The 21,493-nt window shown below is 43.7% G+C and overlaps 1 protein-coding gene across 2 annotated transcripts in view; it reads left to right on the top strand.

Moving 5' to 3' along the window:
- The first annotated feature begins 2,841 nt into the window (after positions 1-2,841).
- BACE1 (beta-secretase 1) overlaps positions 2,842-21,493 on the top strand; it is a 48,377-nt gene continuing 29,725 nt past the window's right edge. Inside the window, exons 1-2 of one of the 2 annotated variants that reach the window (XM_030220969.1) lie at positions 2,842-3,266; positions 20,537-20,625. In XM_030220969.1, the coding sequence (XP_030076829.1) occupies positions 2,994-3,266; positions 20,537-20,625 (362 nt within the window). In that variant the 5' untranslated portion in view covers positions 2,842-2,993. The remainder of the gene's footprint in view (positions 3,267-20,536; positions 20,626-21,493) is intronic. The other variant, XM_030220968.1, reaches the window with a different exon arrangement.

Genomic DNA, 21,493 nt, shown 5'->3' with positions numbered 1-21,493 from the left:
GGAGGGGGGCGTTACTCTCTCAACCTATCCTCATCCTATAGATGAAAGATTTAACCACTTTATTCAAAATAGCTGGACTGATCTTGGGTCCCTCGTTTTCTTTAGGGTCAATATCCCGACCCTCCAAGTCTAGCACAACTACTTATTCAGCCGTATCAGGCAGCTCTGCTGCACACAGACTATATCAGTCACTGCCTCCTCCTGCACTACCCAGCACAGAATTCCTGGAATGATTCCTTCCCATCCACTCCCCTCCCCTATAGGCCCGCAGCCCGTGTCACTCATTCACTTACCGAGTATTTATCGGACAGAAGCTACATTACATTGTATAATAATAAACCCACCCACCCCCATAATGTCCGCGGAGATTTGGATCGTCCTTGTTTGTTTCAGTAGCCGATTTGGAATACTCAAGAGTAGGTGCTGTTTAAAGCTATGAAAGATCTCATTTTTCGGAGGGTTCTAGTCAATACTACTGTAAAGCCACTCGTTGGGCGTCTCGGATAAGGGCTTTCAGGGATCTCCATAGGTTAGTTTAGGGCTACAGCCGCTGCAAATTAAGTTACAGCTAGACTACTACTACTACTACTATTTAGCATTTCTATAGCGCTACAAGGCGTACGCAGCGCTGCACAAACATAGAAGAAAGACAGTCCCTGCTCAAAGAGCTTACAATCTAATAGACAAAAAATAAAGTAATCAAATCAATTAATGTGAACGGGAAGGAAGAGAGGAGGGTAGGTGGAGGCGAGTGGTTACGAGTCAAAAGCAATGTTAAAGAGGTGGGCTTTCAGTCTAGATTTAAAGGTGGCCAAGGATGGGGCAAGACGTAGGGGCTCAGGAAGTTTATTCCAGGCGTAGGGTGCAGCGAGACAGAAGGCGCGAAGTCTGGAGTTGGCAGTAGTGGAGAAGGGAACAGATAAGAAGGATTTATCCATGGAGCGGAGTGCACGGGAAGGGGTGTAGGGAAGGACGAGTGTGGAGAGATACTGGGGAGCAGCAGAGTGAGTACATTTATAGGTTAGTAGAAGAAGTTTGAACAGGATGCGAAAACGGATAGGGAGCCAGTGAAGGGTCTTGAGGAGAGGGGTAGTATGAGTAAAGCGACCCTGGAGGGAGATGAGACGGGCAGCAGAGTTTTGAACCGACTGGAGAGGTGACTAAGTGGGAGGCCAGCAAGAAGCAGATTGCAGTAGTCTAAACGCGAGGTGACAAGGGTGTGGATGAGGGTTTTGGTAGAGTGCTCGGAAAGAAAGGGGCGGATTTTACGGATGTTGTAAAGAAAGAAACGACAGGTCTTGGCAATCTGCTGGATATGAGCAGAGAAGGAGAGGGAAGAGTCAAAGATGACCCCAAGGTTTCGAGCTGAGGAGACAGGGAGAATGAGAGAGCCATCAACAGAAATAGAAAACGGGGGGAGCGGGGAGGTGGGTTTGGGGGGGAAAATGAGAAGCTCGTTTTTGGTCATATTTAATTTCAGGTGGCGTTGAGACATCCAGACAGCAATGTCAGACAAGCACGCTGAAACTTTGGTTTGGATGCAAGGTGAGATATCAGGGGTAGAAAGGTAGATTTGGGAGTCATCAGCATAGAGATGGTAGGAAAAGCCATGGGATGAGATTAATGAACCAAGGGAAGAAGTGTAGATAGAAAAGAGGAGGGGACCAAGAACAGAACCCTGAGGTACGCCGACAGGCAGAGGGATAGAAGTAGAAGAGGATCCACCAGAGTGAACACTAAAGGTGCGGAGGGAGAGGTAGGAAGAGAACCAGGAAAGGACAGAGCCCTGGAATCCAAGTGAGGACAGGGTATCGCGAAGTATGCTGTGATCGACAGTGTCAAAAGCAGCGGAAAGATCAAGAAGAATGAGGATGGAATATTGACCTCTGGATTTAGCCAGTAATAGGTCATTGGAGACTTTAGTAAGCGCAGTTTCGGTTGAGTGAAGAGGGCGAAAACCAGATTGTAGTGAGTCAAGAATAGCATGTGAGGAGAGAAAATCAAGGCAGCGGCGGTGAACAGCACACTCAAGTAATTTGGAGAGAAAAGGAAGGAGGGAGATGGGTCGGTAATTAGAGGGACAAGTGGGGTCGAGTGAAGGCTTCTTAAGGAGAGGTGTGACCACAGCATGTTTAAAGGCAGCAGGGACAGTTGCAGTGGAAAGTGAGAGGTTGAGAATGTGACAGATAAAAGGAATAAGAGCAGGAGAGATGGCATTAAGAAGGTGGGTGGGAATGGGATCAGAGGAATAGGTGGTACATTTTGAGGAAGAAAGGAGAAGTGTAGTTTCCTCAATAGTATTTATTTTGTTACATTTGTACCCCGCACTTTCCCACTCATGGCAGGCTCAATGCTGCAGGAAAGGGAATGAGGGGAAGGAGAGAGAGGGGAACGGACTAGTGGAGGAAGAGGTGGTGAGGTAGAGAAAGCAAGGTTTATCTTTTGACTAAACGCTTAACAACAACAACAAAAAAATCGGTCCACACTAAGGCTGCCCCGCCCCGAAATGCAGCCTGCACAGAACTGATCAGGAATTATTTTGCATCCAGGCAGGATTTACGGGGTTCAAAATTCACAGTACTGATAATGATATTATACAAGCCGCCATCTGGGTTGATGTTTTTACCATGACCCGGCTGTGATGCCCAAGGCAGCCTCGAGAAACTTTTCCTCCAAGCTGAATCCCGTTTAGGTAAAGCCATACGAAAGGGGTCTAACACATCAGACTTTAAAAAGATATTTCTCGTTGGCCTTTCTTTGTACGGAAGTTAATTTTACTATCTATCGCCTGGGGGCATCAGAGACCTGAGCTGCTGTGGCTGAAGGACTGGACTACATTTCCCAGAGATCCCCGGGCGAAAGGAAAAGCCCAGCCCCAGCTGGTGACAGCGGTCGAGGGGGAGAGCATGGACTCGCAGCAGGGCCCGGCTCTCTACGGTCAGGACTCGACTTCCCGTTCCTAGCATCGGAGTTATTCTAGGGACGAGACTAGTATGGAGCCTCCTACTCTGTCTTGGGCGCTGCTCCTGCCACTGGGACTCTGCATCGGGGCCGGGCTGCTCAGAGCCAGCGGTGAACAGCTGGGCATCCGGGTGCCCCTGAAGAACGGGCCAGGTCCGGGGGGCTCGCAGGCCCGCAGGCTCCCGCGAGCCGCCCAGCAAGAGCCCAGAGAGAGTGGCCGTTTTAGGAACATGATCAATAACTTAAGGGGGAAGTCCGGACAGGGCTACTATGTGGAAATGACGATGGGGACCCCTCCGCAAACAGTAAGTATATGAGCTGTTCATGGAGAACTGCTGGAGGTATAAACTCCGCTGATTTAAAGCCTCATTTATTAGCTTAATGCCACCTGTATCTCTGAAGCCTGAATTGCTAATACTGTATCGGTTTTCACTAGGTCTATGGTGATATTCAGTAGCAGAAAAATTGGGGGAGGTATTTTCTGTTAAAATCAAAATGTATTCATTATCTTAAAATGTGCTAAGGTCATTATTCTTAAAACTACAAAGGCGTGTCTCTTTTTTTTTTTTTTTACTGTTTTAAACTTTTTCCTTTAAAACAGATGAAACAAATGTTAAAGTACAGAAAACAAATGGATAGATTTAATTTGCCTTTCCTAAATCCAAGCAGGAGGCCCGAGTACATTAGGCCCTTGCCAAGAGGGCTTATGATTCTAGTTATACCTAAGACAAGAGAGGGTGAAATGACTTGAAGATGGTCACAAGGAGCATCAGCATCCCCTGATTCTCAGTCTGCTGCTCTGACCATGAGTCTGCTTTACTTGCACTGAGCTGTTTTTTTTTTCTACAAATTAATTTTGGTACTATAGATTCTTATGGGGGAAGTTATCAGCATGGGTTACTGTTAATGTGATTGCTCACGTTTATAAGCTAAGTTCAAAAAAAGCACAGGTTTACACATAACATGGGGAGGGGAGAGGAAGTAAGTGATAAGCAGTAGCAGAGAGAACGATTGTAGGAGATAAGTCTCACTGTTTCAGTATACTGTAGATCTGGGAAAGGATGCTTGCAGTTTTTTTTTAATTTCAGTAAATTTGTCTTGAAGGTGTTGCAATACCTTTTAGACATTAACAAATATTGAATAGTGTCCTAAATTTTAGGGACACAGCTGCAAGTTAGCACACTTGGTAAAGTGTAGGTTGGATTCAGATGACTACCTACTTCTGTTGCAGTAATGTAATACTGCACCATGGATATAGACCGACATGGTGACCTCATTAGGCTAAAGGCTGTTAGAGAAGCTGATAAGAGCTAGCATCATTATCTTTTATTTTTAGAATGAGTTCCCAGTAGGGTTGCTAACTACCAATAATCTTAAAAAGGTTTGTATTTATAAAAATACTTAAACATTTTGCATGTCACATTTCTAAGTAGAATCAATATGGCTACTGTTTAACATTGTGAGCCACATCAGCAGTAACAATTTTGCCAGCAAAAATGTAGTCCACCCAGGCTAGCCTCTTGTGAAGTAGGTTCAATCTCTGTAGTGCTGGGGAGGTGGGGGCTGTGGAGTGAATTTTGCCATAGTAAGTCCATCTGTGCACAAAGTGGAAAATGGTGAAACATAAGGTGTTTGGAATTTTTTTTTTGGGGGGGGGGGGGTTACCAAAAATCTGGTAGACGTGAGTTGGCAACCTTGGGTAGGAAACCTTTTTTCAAATAGATAAGCTACAGGTAACATGTTGACTGTACTGTCAAAAAGCTCCTACATGTTACAAAAAAAAAAGAACCTTCAGAGTCCAAACCTAGAAATAATCCCAGTTATAAGAATACTTAGGAGGAAGTTAGCAACATGGGCTACTGCTAAGTCAGGTTATATTTTAGCACAGGATCTCATTGCATAAAATGGGACCATGTGCTAAAATAACCAGAGCCGGTGGTTGGGAGGCGAGGATAGTGCTGGGCAGACTTATACGGTCTGTGCCAGAACCGGTGGTTGGGAGGCGGGGATAGTGCAGGGCAGACTTATACGGTCTGTGCCCTGAAGAGCACAGGTACAAATCAAAGTAGGGTATACACAAAAAGTAGCACATATGAGTTATCTTGTTGGGCAGACTGGATGGACCGTGCAGTTCTTTTTCTGCCGTCATCTACTATGTTACTATGTAACAGAGGTCACTGTTGATAACATCCTGCCTCCACCCCCCCCCCCCCCCCCTTTAGGTTGTAAGTACCTTTCTACTGGCTTCTTGGAAAGCTGTGTTCTGTCACTGTAAATGAAACATTGGTTTCAGCATTAGAACAGCCAGTTAGAAGCAAGATGTTAAATTCACCTGTTCATGTTATCAGGAAGCAAATACTAGAAACTATAACCCAGTTGAGTTGCTGCTGTTTCTTTGTTTGTTTTGGGGTTTTTTTACCTAATTTTTGGGCCCTGTTACAAAGCAGCGGTAAGCCCAACGCGGCCTTACCACACATCAATCTGGAGCTACCGCCGACCCAACGCAGGTGGCAGCAGTAGTTCCAGTCCCAGCACGTGCCATTTCCCTGCTAGGGAAAATAGGGCCCTAATTTTTTAGTGTGGCAGTTACCTGGTGGTAATCGGACAGCGCCCCACTCTACCCTGTTACTGCCGAGTTAGTGTGGGAGCCCTTACTGCCACCTTGATGGGTGCTATTAAGTGCTTCTTCTCACACGCTTCCCTCCCCCCCTCCCCCATGGCTATGTGGTAAGTGAAATCTTACAGCACGGCCATGTCTTTTTTTTCGGTCTTTTTACCTGCTGCAGTAAAAAGGGCCTCAGTGCGTGGCAGAAGCAGCCCCGCCACTGCGCAGGGCCCTTTATACTGCCCTAACGCACACAATTATCATGTGGAAATAGGCTACTGTGTGACAGCATTAAGGGGTTTTACAGTAGTTTGCCTGTTTTCTGCTCATTACTGTATTTCTCTGTCAGGGGGTGTGGCATGGGCGGAGAGTGGGTATGGAAACATTAACAAAGAACCACATAGTGTCTCCTAAATAAGAGATGGTAAGTACTCCCACATTACTGCACCCAGTTACCATGTGCTAATTGCCACTTTAACATGGGACCAGCATTAGAAAATGCTGGTTCTGCCCCCATTGGGTGCTGCATATAATTTTCAGCTATTGCATGGTATATTCCCACATTAAAGCATGATAACTAAATTGTACCATGGTTTAGTAAAAGAGCTGCATGTGCTTGGTGTTGACTTTTGGCGAGATCACTGACCTGGGACTTGTTTTTTTTTTTTTTTTTTAAGTTGCTTCCTGTCCTCTTTTGTGGCTGGAATGGAAGGTGGAGGCCTCCACTAGTGCTTACCTGTTAACTTTGTTTTTTAAAGAAAATAGCCATTGCATATATTTACAGTTTTAGAAATGGAAAGTGTGTTCTCATTAACACAGGTAGGCACTGACACATTACAAAGGCACTTTTGTTTTAGCATAAGCCAGTAATTCCAGACCCTGTCATGGAGGTCCTGCAACCAGTCAGGTTTTCAGATATCCACCGTGAACACACATGAGAAACTTGCATGAACTGCCTCCACTGCATGCAAATTTCTGTCATTCATATTTATTGTGGATATCCAGAAAACCTGATTGGCTGGTGGTCTCCCAGAACAGGCTCGGGAATCACTGGTATAAATATTCTTTGGGACTGTAATTAGGATTGTTGTGTTTTAACACTAAACACTTTTTTTCACAGGTTGATATTGGGTGTGTAGGCTTATGAGAAATGCTATATTTTCTTTAGACTATAATGTGCAATGCAACTAAAGCCTGAAAGCTTTCCATTTCCAGCTTAGTAGTTTTAGAATCTCAGCTGTGACCATAGGGACAATTATTTTCCATCTTCATTACATGCTCGATCAGGATGAAACGATGGATCAATTCGCCCCCTCAAGATAACAAAATACTCACCAATATTCAAGGCATGTAGCAGAAGTCTTCAGTCCTAGAAAGAGATGGTTTGAACTATCAAAAAGCATTGGCACTGATTTCACTTTATAAGTCAATTCTTTTCATGTGTTTAGCTATCCCTTTTATTGACTTGAGTGAAATACTACTATGGTATATTTGGCCTCGTACTGTTGCCTGGCTACTAGGTGACACAGACACAGTCTTATTGAAGAACAGAGCATGTGCAGTAGTGCCACTCTCTCCTCCCCAAGATCATGAAGCTTACATGAGCCACAGAGGATCCAGTAAGTCCATATATTCATATATGTGGTCTCACACAGGTGTGACCATTTTAAAAAAAATGTATGCAGTAACCATACAGCTTGACACACTCGCAGGTTCCTACACTAATATACCACTAATGTGGTATGGTCAGTGCACACAGTCATTCTCTGAAGTCAGTTTACTTAAACACACCTGCCTGCCAATGTTCTCTCTAATTTTTGCTGGCCCATGTGTGCATGAAAAAAACATTTTGTGTCCAAATTTTCAGCCTTGACTTAATGTGTGCAATACATTCTCAATAAAGAAATCAGTTGCTAGGTGTGTATGCTCCCTTTCTGACTTGTGTGCACGTGCACACACACACAGTTTAGAGGGAACGCTGCTGCATGCATTTACAAGTTCATATGAAAGCAGACTTCACCTGGTTGCTAAATCTGACCTTGACAGGTAACAGGTTGAGTGCATTCACAGGCCCTCTAACATTAGGTGCTATGCAGGCGTGTTTTCAAAGCACTTAGGCCTAGATGCATCAACCAAACGTTAAAAAATAAGAATCGTAAAAGTGCTTAACGATTTTTTAAAAACGAGGCATGCACTACAAACACACTCCAGAAATGTTCGGATCGGTATTGCAAAGTAGGATGTATCACAGAATCGTTAAACCCGTCGTTAATCAGCGCCTAAAGCATGCACAGAGCAGCCCAAGCGTTATGCTGGCTGCTCTGTGCATGCCACAAAGGCCCAGCTGTCAAAACAAAAAAAAAAAAACCCACAAACACGTGTGTTTCGGGAGGGGGCAAAGGCACTAATCATGAGCGTCCCGTATGGATGCCTTGCCCTCCCCCCCGCGCTGCTCTGCGCTGCTCCCCCCCTCCTCAGACGTCCCTTCTTTCTTCCTGGGCCCACCCTCCTCTGATGTAGGTAAACTAGTTTACCTACGTCAGAGGAGGGCGGGCCCAGGAAGAAAGAAGGGACGTCTGAGGAGGCCTTCTGACTCGCCGATCAGCTGTTCTTGCCCGTGCAGCAGAGGTGACAGGCGCTGCACGGGCCGGTAAGGCAAAGGGGGGGGGTCGTTGGATGGGGGGAGTGGCAGCCACGACCAAAGTGGGGGGCGGGGCACGGGACCAGAGCATGGCCGGAGGCGGAGCTAGTGTGGGAGAATACAGGAAGGGAGGAGGGCCGGCCCGGGGCTGCTAAAATTGGAGATTTTTTCGTGCGGGGGGGGGGGGGGGGCAAGGCGTCCATACGGGACGCTCATGATTAGTGCCTTTGCCCCCTCCCGATCCTTTTTTTTTTTTTTTTTTTTGGTGCTGAGGGAGAGGGGAGCAGCGTCGACCTGGGGCGTCAATAAAGGACGCCCCTGACGCGTTTTCGCCCCCCCCCCCCCCCCCCCCCCCAGTTATTTTTTTTTTTTTATTTTGTTAACTTCTAGCAGACAGACAGCCCTAACGAGAGGTACAGACTCTCGTTAGATTTCACGGTGTTCTCCTGCGTTAAACGAATCGGAAAAGGTTTGTGCATGTCATTTCAATGGGATTTGTAGAAGAATTGCTCATCTGCATTCAGTTTTCGTTAGCTGCTACTGTGGTCGGAAAATAGGCTTTAGTGCATGGAAAGGATAGGAAATTCTTCCTTGAGGGCTTATTTAACGATGAAAAACGTTTAGTGCATCTGGGCCTTAGACTTATAAGTTCCATAGTAACCAATGGAGCTTTGTAAGTCTACGTGCTTTCAAAATGATCCCCATGATAGCCACTATGAAGTCTGCCCCAATTTATCAGGCCCTACAGGTAAATGGAACTACTTCTGAGGCATGAGGGTGAAGAAAGAGGGAAAGGGAAGGGGAAATGGGACTTGATATACCGCCTTTCTGAGGTTTTTGCAACTACATTCAAAGTGGTTTACATATACCGTATTTTTCGGACTATAAGACGCACCGGACCATAAGACGCACCTAGGTTTTAGAGGAGGGAAATAGGAAAAAAAAATTTTCCTTTTTCCCAACTCTAAAACCTAGGTGCTCCGGTGCGTCTTGTCCGAATCCCTCCCTCCCTCCCTCCTGAGTTCGGGATTGCCCTCCCCCCGGCCCTGTCACCACTTCTCCCTACTCACGCGATCTTCCCTGGTGGTCTAGTGACGTCGGGGCAGGAAAGAGCCCCCTGTTTCCTGCCCAGCGCGCTGCTCTCCATCCTCCTGTATGCATTGCTGCCTGACGGTCTCGGCGAGATTCAAAATGGCCGCCGAGAATTTAAGTCTCGGCGGCCATTTTGAATCTCGCCGAGACCGTCAGGCTGCATACAGGAGGATGGAGAGCAGTGCGCTGGGCAGGAAAGAGGAGGCTCTTTCCTGCCCCGACGTCACTAGACCACCAGGGAAGATCGCGTGAGTAGGGAGAAATGGTGACAGGGCCGGGGGGAGGGCAATCCCGAACTCGGAGGGCGGGCGGCCTGCCAGTCAGCCAGCCAGCCAAATCTACCTTCGGACTATAAGACGCACCCCCCATTTTCCTCCCAAATTTGGGGGGAAAAAAGTGCGTCTTATAGTCCGAAAAATACGGTATTCTGGTACTTATTTTGTACCAGGGGCAATGGAGGGTTAAGTGACTTGCCCAGAGTCACAAGGAGCTGCAGTGGGAATCGAACTCAGTTCATAAGTACATAAGTATTGCCATACTGGGAAAGACCAAAGGTCCATCGAGCCCAGCATCCTGTTTCCAACAGTGGCCAATTCAGGTCACAAATACCTGGTAAGATCCCAAACATTTTATACAAAACATTTTATACTGCTTATCCCAGAAATAGTGGATTTTCCCCAAGTCCATTTAATAACGGTCTATGGACTTTTCCTTTAGGAAGCCGTCCAAACCTTTTTCAAACTCCGCTAAGCTAACCGCCTTTACCACATTCTGTGGCAACGAATTCCAGAGTTTAATTACACGTTGAGTGAAGAAAAATTTTCCTCCGATTCGTTTTAAATTTACTACATTGTAGCTTCATCGCATGCCCCCTAGTCCTAGTATTTTTGGAAAGCGTGAACAGACGCTTCACATCTACCCGTTCAACTCCACTCATTATTTTATAGACCTCTATCATATCTCCCCTCAGCCGCCTTTTCTCCAAGCTGAAGAGCCCTAGCCGCCTTAGCCTTTCCTCATAGGGAAGTTGTCCCATCCCCTTTATCATTTTCGTCACCCTTCTCTGCACCTTTTCTAATTCCACTATATCTTTTTTGAGATGCGGCGACCAGAATTGAACACAATATTTGAGGTGCGGTCGCACCATGGAGCGATACAAAGGCATTATAACATCCTCATTTTTGTTTTCCATTCCTTTCCTAATAATACCTAACATTCTATTTGCTTTCTTAGCTGCAGCAGCACACTGAATAGAAGGTTTCAACGTATCATCGATGACACCTAGATTCCTTTCTTGGTCCGTGACTCCTAACGTGGAACCTTGCATGACGTAGCTATAATTCGGGTTCCTCTTTCCCACATGCATCACTTTGCACTTGCTCACATTAAACGTCATCTGCCATTTAGACGCCCAGTCTCGTAAGGACCGCTTGTAATTGTTCCCCAGGATCAAAGTCCACTGCACTAACCACTAGACTACTCCTCCACTCCTGAGGGTGGAGAGCTGAGGGTTTTACAAGGAAACCATTTTTTTTTAGTTTAACAACAATTATATCAAGTATTATAAACTTGAAAAGTCATGGACACCATTTTTACCATCTAAATAATGAAAATTAACACAAAGCGATATTATCTTTGTGGCTAACCGTTAATTTAGACCACATAAGGGGAGAATCCCAATACAAATGCTGGAGGATAAGCAATTAAGAGGAAAACATTTTTGAAAAAACTATACTTGTTTATCAAACAGTCCCAACAGTTGACAAAAAAATTAAACCTCTATGGATATACACAGTGGTGTGCTGGAGCGGGCTCTCATGGGCTCGCGAGAGCCGTTTGTTAAGTTTTTAAGAATTTTGGGAGCTGGTTGTTAAAGTTGGCCTCCCCATGGCTACTTTAACAACTGACTCCCAAAATGTGGGCTTTGGCCCCCTCCTGAATTCTCTTTTACTTTGCTGGCAGTGATGCTGGCCCCACCAGCCAAGTAAATAGACTGCTGCTGCTCTCTGCTCCTTGTTTCTGACTCTGAGCATCAGGCTGGGACTTTTCATGCAAGCGCAAGAAGGTTCCATCATGCTGCTCAGAGCCAGAAACAAGCAGCAGAGAATGGTGGCAGTCCATTTATTGGCTGGTGAGGCTCAGCAAAGTATGCCTAGCGTGCCCGCACAAGGGAGGGGAGAGAGAGGCATGTATTTCCCCCCCCCCCCCCAAATTTCAGGGCCGGCTATGCCCGGATAGAGAGCCTGTTGTTAAAATTTTACCAGCACACCCCTGGATATACATCTCATTATCCAGGAAGAAAGGTAATTGGGAGGGTTAAAATACATAGCCGTATTTTTTGGACTGTAAGTCGTGTTTTACATGCACATTTCCGAGTTAACCTATACTTGGAGCGATTTATATGTAGATTTTTGGATTTTCTGGATTTGCCTTCCTAATGTGTGGACACTCATTAGGAGTCACATGGTTAAGACATGACTTTTTTATATATAGTAAACATAGAGGCATATTTTCAAAGCACTTAGCCTTCCAAAGTTCCATAGAAACCTATGGAACTTTGGAAGGCTAAGTGCTTTGAAAATATGCCTCAATGTAACATAGTAGATGACGGCAGAAAAAGACCTGCACGGTCCATCCAGTCTGCCCAACAAGACAACTCATGTGTACTACTTTTGTGTATACCCTACTTTGATTTGTACCTGTGCTCTTCAGGGCACAGACCGTATAAGTCTGCCCAGCACTAGCCCCGCCTCCCAACCACCGGCTCTGGCACAGACCGTATAAGTCTGCCCAGCACTATCCCCGCCCACCACCACTCAGGCGTGACTTAAAATCAACATCCTGATCATCCCAGTACCATTACAATATTTTAAGATTTAGAAACATGATGTCTAACTATACGCTTTTATTTCCTAAAACCATGTACAAGGGAAATGGGCTATTTGCAAGCTGTCCACAGCTCATGGAGGTATAAATACATGCTGATGGTTCTTTTGAGCTTATGTCTGTCAGGATCTATTGTTTTTCTTTGCTGCTGCTCTTTTGCACCACCTCCAGAAGCTACTGCCCTAGGCATGTGCCTAATGGTTGGGCCAGCCCTGCATAATGCCCACAGTGTGTTTCTGAGGTGTTCCCTTGTCTTCCTCATGCCACCTTTGGCAGTTCAGTATGCTATCTGTTAAAGGGCAGCCACAGAGAAAAAGGTGATAGACAGGAAACAGTGTAGTATGAGGGGAGTGAATAAGATGAATTTACCGGTAAGAAAAGCATCAAAACATTAGAAATTCATCTTATTGACTAAACAAGCCAGTAGGAGCCTTCATCTGTCTTGTTGCATAACCTTGATAGCATGGATGGTAAAGTTTGCTAAGTTGTGTGGCAGCTAAGAATTTCATCACCTTTTCTCATGAGCTGTGCTGCCTGGCCAGGGCTGGAATGAGGTGTACAGTAATCTAGGGCTGGCCAGGCCTTGGAGGCCTTTAATTAAAAACACAGCATTACAGGTCCTGACCAACAGAGCTGATAGGGCTGATCCTGGGGTAAATCTTTAGATTAATTTAACGATTCCAGTTGCTTGACTGCATACCAAACATATTCATGTTAAAAGGACAGTTCTCTTTTTAACACTACAAAGGGATCACAGATGGAGGAAAAGGCAGGTCTCCTTTTTTTTAAATCATCTTTATTGGCATACATCCAAAATAAGTACAAACACAATAAACAAACGCCAGAAAACAAAGTTCCCTACACTAAGGTGTGCTAATGAAGTTAGCACACACTAATGATTAGCATGCACTAAATGATAAGATGCCTGTTATATTTCTATGGGCATCTTATCATTTAGCACAGCTTAGTAAAAGGACCCCATGGTATGCTAGAAATAAATAAATACCGCATTTGGTGCACTCTTATCCACACGTGTAATATATGAACTGAGGAATGTCAAAAGTTCTCTGGACAAAATACTTAATGAAGGATCATAACAAAGTGAAGTAATTTTTCTGTTCCTTTCTCCAACTAGCAGCAGATAACAAAGAACAAATAACAGTAACTACCTCTCTCCCTCCCTCCCTCCCCCAAGTATAAGATATACAAAAATAGTATATCAGAAGATAAAGATAATATAATAGAATGATCTATTTTACAATATACTATGATCTTTATGTGGGAGTCCCATCCAATAAAGTTCCCATAATGTTTTGGAAATGTGTCCATCTCTTGTTATCCCCATCTCCAGAATCTCAATGTTATAAGTGCCAAGTCAAATTTTTTTTTTCTAATGATTAATCTCGGAAGATAAACACAAATATAGGCTTTGTTACTGGGGGAAAAAAAGACTTTCTCAGGAAGAATCTTATCTCTGAAAGTAGGGCAAAATCTGCTTCTCCGTGAAAAAGCATATAGGAGGAAAAAACTTCAGAGTAGAATGACTGACAAAAAGTCCAGATCTGTTTCCATAGTCCTGCCACTAAGTTACAATGCCAAAACATATGGCCTAAATTGGCTATTGCTACACCACATTTAGGACAGTTTCCATCAGTGGCCAGATGTGCCCTGAAGGCTGTCCATGGTAAAAGATAGGTTCTAAGTATAAATTTGTATTTAAGCTCTCTTAAGTAACATTTGAACAGATAAGCTTATCAGACTCTGTTTTGGAGACTCTGACAATAGGTAAGCCCAATTCCTCACTCCAAGCTCCTGCCAAACCTTCCAAACAGTATTCAGGGAGGCGATCCAGAGAAAATCAATTAAAGTGTGTATCAGAGAGAGTTTTTGCTCTTCTCAAAGTTGGAAGCACTGATCAATGGTTTGTATAATATGTGCAGTCCGTCCCGGCCCCCTCAAACCAGCAAGACAGTGACATACCAGAATGTAGGAAATGAGAGAGGTGGGGGAAGATCAAATAATGATTGCAACTCCACCAAGGTATAGATTCTTCCTTGCCCATCAAACATATCTCCCACCCATTTTAACCCTTTATATAATGCCATCCCTGAAGCCACTGAGTCAAGACCAGGTCTAAAATTCTCATTACCAGTTAGAGGGAGCAAAGGTGAAATAGAAGAGTTGCTGCGCAAGTGATAGCGTATTCTTCGCCAGCTTCCTCTCACGTATGACCATATCACATGTTGGGTAAAGAAGTCGTTAGATTGAATTACCTTTGCACGCAAAACAAACAGATCAGTTATCGGATGCAAGATAAGAGATTCCAACCTGGTAGAGGTAAAACAGAACCAATCTCTCACCGAACAAAGCCCGCAGGCCAGATTATATAGCTTAAGTCTAATAGGCCCCTTCCACCTTTATTGCACGGTAACATTTTTTATCATTTATTTGTTTACTATACCATCACTTCTAGCATAGGAAATCTGAATGGTTTACATCAATATTTGTAAAGGAATTCTTGGGCGTTTTCCCGCCCTCAAAATTTTTCAAAGAGCTCTTTGTATTTTCTGTAGATCTCCATAAGTCTGTCAGCATAGCCTGTCATACCCCCACCCATATATAATCACTCAAAATGTTCATACACACATTCACTCAACATCCTAAAAAAAACAGGGTGGTCATCCCATTTTGTGCTTTGCCAAATTTCTGTGCAGATGACAATACCCAGATTCTGCATAAGCACAACTTACCAGTTAATAGCGAAGAGCAGCTATTATCCATATATGTAAGGATAAGCAGAATGCAAGACGCTTGTCCCCTAGTCGAGCACGGTGATGGTGTTAAATATGAAAGCGCTTTTCATTATCCATTCTGCATGTACAAAAGCAGAGCAGCGGAACACATCCAACCACTGTTCAGCGCTCTGAGACATTGACATCAGTTACTATCAAATTCACTAGGAGTAATCCCTTGATTGCTAGAGAGTTCACTGCCAAACAGTTGCATTCCAGAGAACCATTGACAAAGTTGGAGTTACTGTTCAGATCAACCTCAGTTAAACAGAGAGGTCAGATGCAGTCAGTCGACTTTATGATATTTAAGGACCAAAGGTTTAGGTTTCCTTGCACTTCCTGTGGAGTTGAGAAAATGTGTGTTTTACCCTGATATAGCACCCTCAATTTGGCAGGGTACTGGAGAGTAAAGCGGAGATTCTACTCCACTAGTTGTTTGAAAATTGCAGTAAAAGTTGGTTGGGTTTTTTTTTTTCCATTACAGCTGCGACATAATGCGGTGCTTGTCATAATAGAGCTCCCTTTGTTGTCAATATTGCTTGAAGATGTAATCTTTAGGAGCAAAGTTGAGAAGCCACACAGTTACTGCTCGGGGCTTCTTGTTGTTCGTTAGCACTTTCCCTAGTCTGTCTGCCCTTTCTATACCTATCAGTTCCTCTTCTGTCACCGACTCTGGAAGACTAATGAACTAAACATTGTTCCTTCGAGATCTGTTTTCAAGGTCATCTACCTTGTTTGTAGCTTGACTAGATCTCCCGGTGCAGTATTTACGGAATCTTCTGTAGAACTCATCTGAGTCTCCAGCTCAGCAACTCTCCCATTAAAATTGGTAACAGATTGGGTAAGATTGCTTAATTTATTGTTTAATATCTGATAGGCTATTATCTTAGGCTATGACCACGATCTCTCCAATATGGCAAAGTAAACTTTCCTGTACTTCTCCTTTTGTTCCGCCTGTCGTTGCCATATTTATTTATTTATTTATTTATTTATTTTATTTGTTACATTTATCCCACATTTTCCCACCTATTTGCAAGCTCAATGTGGCTTACATAGTACTGTAAAGGCGATCGCCAATTCCGGTAGGCACAAATACAATAATGTTTGGTGGGGTACGGTTCAAGTGTAGCAGTCATATAGGGAATTGTAGAGAGGAAGAGTTCTTATGTGTCCATTACGAGCTTTGGTTTTGTTGTGTTGCAAGGTGCCGGCATTTAAGTTGGGTCGGTGGGGTACACCTTTTTGAACAGGTTGGTTTTTAATGCTTTCCGGAATTTTAGGTGGTCATATGTTGTTTTCACGGTTTTGGGTAGTGCGTTCCATAGTTGGGGTCCGTCGGTGGTATGGGCCTTAGTAGCCATGTTCACAGTTGGTTTATTTAGATACTTGTCCATACAGTGACCAGAAGTTCTATTCCATCTGAATGTCTAGGTTAGTCACTGATAGTAGCCCAATGGGGTTGATACTTTGTGGATGCACTGAGAGCTGAGAAAAAACACTGCTGCTCACCTTGTTGCATCATATGATCTCTCAGGCAGGTCTCCTTTAATTTTGGCCTGTGTGTGCTGAAAGCTTTAGATGTGGCTTTTTTGGATGTATTGGATGAGTTATCTCTGGGCACCCTTTGCTGCCAGCCACACAAATGTAGAGTGAAGAGTGATATGTTTTCCTTTCTGCTTGTTGATTATTTTAGGAATAATTATTGAATTTTTAGAGCTTGTGATGCAACCTGAACCGTGACTCTACAGATTCCATCAATATGCCCTCGGAATCCTGTTTTTCTTTCAAGCAGGCCTGTTCTGTTACTTTCCTGCTTAATCTTTTCTTCCTCCTGTCCCTAGTAATACATTCTCAAGAGTCTCTGAGGTCTGAGTCATTTTAGACGCGTTCCCCAAGATGTATTTTTTAAAGATTTAATTAAAGCTGTACCTTGGACATGGTCACTCCATGAAATCGCATCTGCAATCCTTGTCTGGTTTAAGGATGTGCTGACCTCAATCAGTGCTTGATTTACCACATTTCCTGGGCCACCTTCTAGTTCCAGCATTTTCATGGGTATGACTATTGCCTTTTAATGCAACCTTCATTTCCATGGATAAATCAGTATTTTACCCACAGACATGGACATTTTGAATACTGCCCGCCTTTAATGCAGGCACAAGTAATGATGTGGATACTTTTACCTGAATAAAGGTGGTGGTGTTCCCACAGGTGAGATTAACAGTGGGAAGGCAAGTATGAGCATTGTTTAGCCTGATAAAATTGCTGCAGAAAAAGCATGTGTGCATTGCAGGTACTTTGTTTCTTTAGTAGTAATCCAAGCTAAACTACACACATAGGGGCCCTTTTTACTAAAATGTACTAAAATTTGCAGTTACCACTGCTTTAACATGGGATTTTACCATGCAGCAGCTGCAAATTTTACGTGTCACCTTTCGGAGGTGTTCCCACTATTTTTATTGCAGGTTGTGTGTTAATGTTTCCATTAGCATGCGGTACCTGCTGAGAGTTAATTATACAAAAAGAGTAATATTTCTTCAGCAGGACCACTTACCACCTCCTATTTACGTGCTAGCTGGCTAATGCTTCCACAACCACTCTCTGCCCATGCCACGTCCCAAGGGAGAAAAAAAATCTGAAAAATGCAGTGATGTGTGGTTTAACACATGGAGACAGGTAAACTACTGTAAAACACTTGACGTGGTCACATGGTAGCCTGTTTCTGTGTGTTAACCACACATTAAGGGCTTAATGCCCTTTAATAGAAAGGCTCCATAGAATTGCTTTGTTTGTGCAAACACCATGGGTATAAACTACCTGCACATTTCAGATAATTTAATTGCCCTCTCTGCAACACATCTATTATAAAATTGTTATATACCACCCACATGTTAATAAAAAACATTCAATCAAAGTGGTTTAAACACACTCGTTCACTCTATGGCAGCTCCTGGCTTGCACCTTTCTGTACAAGTGGCTTATCCCCTCCTACCAGCAGACGGAGGTAGAGAAAAGGCTAGGTTTTTGATGTGCAGATAGTTTAAAATGTTTGAAAATTGCCCTACACAAATAGATAAAATATAGTCTTCTAATTAAAAAAAATGTTGCTTCTCAAATGTTTTATGGGGTGGGATTAGGTGGAGGGAGTAAGTGAAAACTGCATATTACTTATTAATCTAGTAACATTGCTACGTGCATTGCACACGGTGATAAGAAGTGTAATGTATTTGCTGTACCAGAAAGGCTAACATGCTTGCCTACAAATATCTCTCAACCTGCAGTCTTAGGCAGAAGACATGGAGGGGTTATAAGCTTGTGTCGGCTCACTTTCTCACTTCACTAGTGCTCTGGTTGGTTGTTCATGTCCTGGTAAGGTCCCAGCTTTGCCAGTCAAACAGCAGCATGTACACTCTGCCCTAGAGTTGCCAAGTTTTTGACAAAAAAAAAACCCCTACATCTGCACTGCTCCATGCTCTGCCTCATCCTTTTCCACACCTACTGTTGTATTCTTCTCCTGCCTCACCCTTTTACAGCCAACTGTCCGCACTAGGGTTGCCATTTCTGAAGAAAAAACTATCACGTACTTACATTCTATGCTTATTTCTCAAACCAAAGAGACAGAGCTGCAGTAACCAAACTCAGCAACAATTAAAAAAAATAAATATATATATATATATATATATATATATATATATATATATATATATATATATATATATAATCAGTCTGGAATGTGCTGTCATAATAAAGTAGCACTAAGGTCCAGGATGGGGCAGAGGAGTAGCCTAATAAAGAGAGCAGCAGGGTGGGAATTGGAGGGCCCAAGTTCAAATGTTATAGTAGCTCCTTGTGGCCTTAGGCAAACCACTATCCTCCATTGGTTTGGAATGGCTGGATATGACACTGGCAGCCTCACTCCATTTAGGGCCTGACATCAACATGATCACACTTTCAGCAGCCTCATACGCTTTTCAGAGCTCGCTGTTTGTGGACAGCAGGATCTAGAAAGAGATGCCCAGGACCAAAATAGCAACAACCATACCCGTTCAGATCTTGCATCAATCCCCTCTCTATCTCTCTGCCCGTTTCCTACAGTCTGCAGTAAAATATATAGGTGGCAGTTCTATAAATTAGGTGCCACAAAAAAGCCACACTTGAGCGCCAATTCTATCATTTGTTTTATTTATTTTCAGCACTTGATATACTGCAAGCTATCCTGAGGTGACTATGTGGTTTCTATTACAGGTATTTTGCACTGTGCTCACAATCTAAGTTATATATTGTACCTGGGGCAATGGAGGGCTAAGGGACCTGCCCAGGGTCACATGGAGCTATAGAGGGAATTGAACCTGGTTTTCCAGGATCTCAATCCATTGCTGACTGTCAGGCAGCAGTGGGAATCAAACCTGGTTCCCCAGGTCCACAACCAGCTTCACTAACCATTAGCCCACTCCTCTATTCCTACCGCGTATGGTGTTTAGGTGCGCCTAAGCAGTTATAAAATAAAGACATAAGGCAGCATTGGTGTAGCAAAATATCCCCCCCCCAATGCAGTTGCACAGTAAGGGACTTATGTACACTTTACATAATAGTTCCTATTTTTAAGCTTATTAGTAAATAAGCCTCAGATTAACTTCTGCAATATTTTGAAAGATGTGGTCCCTTCTTAGGTTTTTTAATTATGAACTGTTAATCTACAAATGCTGTGTGTGAAGAGAGATGTACAGTATTGTAGATAGTTTTGTTGGGGTTGGCCCTAGGGGAGAAGGGTTAGGGTCAAGTGACAGCATTAGACCTTTAGTCAGAGGAGACGTGGCAGAGCCTAATCTGCTACCTGAGGGAGGCTGCTTGCATTTTTGGCATACATGCACCAACTTTAATATCTTATTTCCACGTTTTTGTCATTTAACACAGCAAGCCATGATCTTGCCACCTCCTCAGGCTGCCTGAAATTCTTACAGGATACTACATGATTTCTCCCCTCTCCTTTGCCATTTCCAAGATTTCAACCATTTCTGTATTGATTACTGCACCACACCAGTGGTGCCCTCCCTCCCTGTGCCCAGAATTTGGATCTTCAGCTCTGAAGTCTGATAACACCAACGTGCATTATAGAAAGCCGGGGCTATAGGAAACTGAAATAGCTGCTTTCATATTACCATGCCATTCCTCCTTTCAATTCTGTTTTTTGACAGGCAAGCCATTAAAAAAGTATCTAAATATTAGATAGACCTAAAGACTAAGGAACTTCAGGATTTTGTGTGCGTTATGCTTGATGGAGCCCCCTGTTTAAGGCCAGCATTAACTTGGTTGCTAAGAGTTATAACCAAACTCCTGGTCCAGAAAACATGCTGGTGTTGTCTGAGTCATAAGCGCAAGAAAAGGATTTGAGTTTCAGAGCCCATCAAGGGAACATCTACATATGATTCTAGACCTACTGGGTGACATGTCAGCAACCAGAACAAATGATAAAGGTCATCGGGCTGTTCAGGCCATTTGTCTCTGTTCTCAAAGGAGTGTTCTTTTCAGTAACTTTCACATTTTTGTCTTCTCTCCCAGCTAAACATTCTAGTAGACACAGGAAGCAGTAATTTTGCTGTTGGAGCTGCGTCTCATCCTTTCTTGAGGAAGTACTACCAGAGACAGCGGTAAGTATCTATCTGGGGTCCTGAGGAAAACCTACTCCTTCACCCCCCTCATCTCCTTGACTGAAGAGCCATTCAATGTTAAATGGTTTGGGGATGATTGTTGGAAGGGATGGAACTTGGTAATAGGTGAAATCTGGGAATTGGATGTTAGAGGTGACACTGACTTGAGGTGTATGCATTTGTGCTGTGGACTGACAGTTGGATGGTGGTCCTCAGCATTGGGAGTTCTGGGAAGGTGGAAAGCTTTAAAGGGCAGTATCAACTTTGGGTTGAGTATTACATGTTAGTGTGAGCTCTATGAGTTTGTCCTATAGTACTAGCTGAGTGCAAAAGATGACCTGGAGTCAGTGATGGAAGTCTGTAGACAAACCTGTTAAAGTTAAATGTCTAACAAAGATGGAGGGAGTGAGGAGCATGCTTTCTTGTAAATGTAACTACATAGTTGGCAGGTGAAGACCTGAGGCAGGGGCTGGTGATCTTGGCACTGCTATGAGGGAAGTTGCCAACTTGGGAAATAGACGACAAATACAAAAGCAGGAAACCAGTGGGGCTAGTCTCGTACAAAAAATGGAGCCTCCAGAGACGAATTAGATTTCAAGTATTGCTTCTGAACAGGCTACAAAAAGCCAGAAAAAATGTAATGCCAATAGTAACCAGACACCACTGATAAAACCCTAGACATTTTATCTTTCTCTGGAAAGCCCTAGACATTATTTTATCTTTCTCTGGCAGTCTTCTGGCATCATGCCATGTTCTCTAGCGCTCATCAAGGAGTCATTTTCTCTTTCTCCTCACTACCTTTTCTCTGACTCTCACTAAGGAGCCACCATGCACACCCTCCCTCCCCATTTGTGGCTTGTCTGTATAA

This window comes from Microcaecilia unicolor, chromosome 12, assembly GCF_901765095.1.
Source record: "Microcaecilia unicolor chromosome 12, aMicUni1.1, whole genome shotgun sequence".
Taxonomy (NCBI): Eukaryota; Metazoa; Chordata; class Amphibia; order Gymnophiona; family Siphonopidae; genus Microcaecilia; species Microcaecilia unicolor.
The sequence above is the reverse complement of the archived record's forward strand: the minus strand, read 5'-3'. Positions and strand labels throughout refer to the sequence as shown.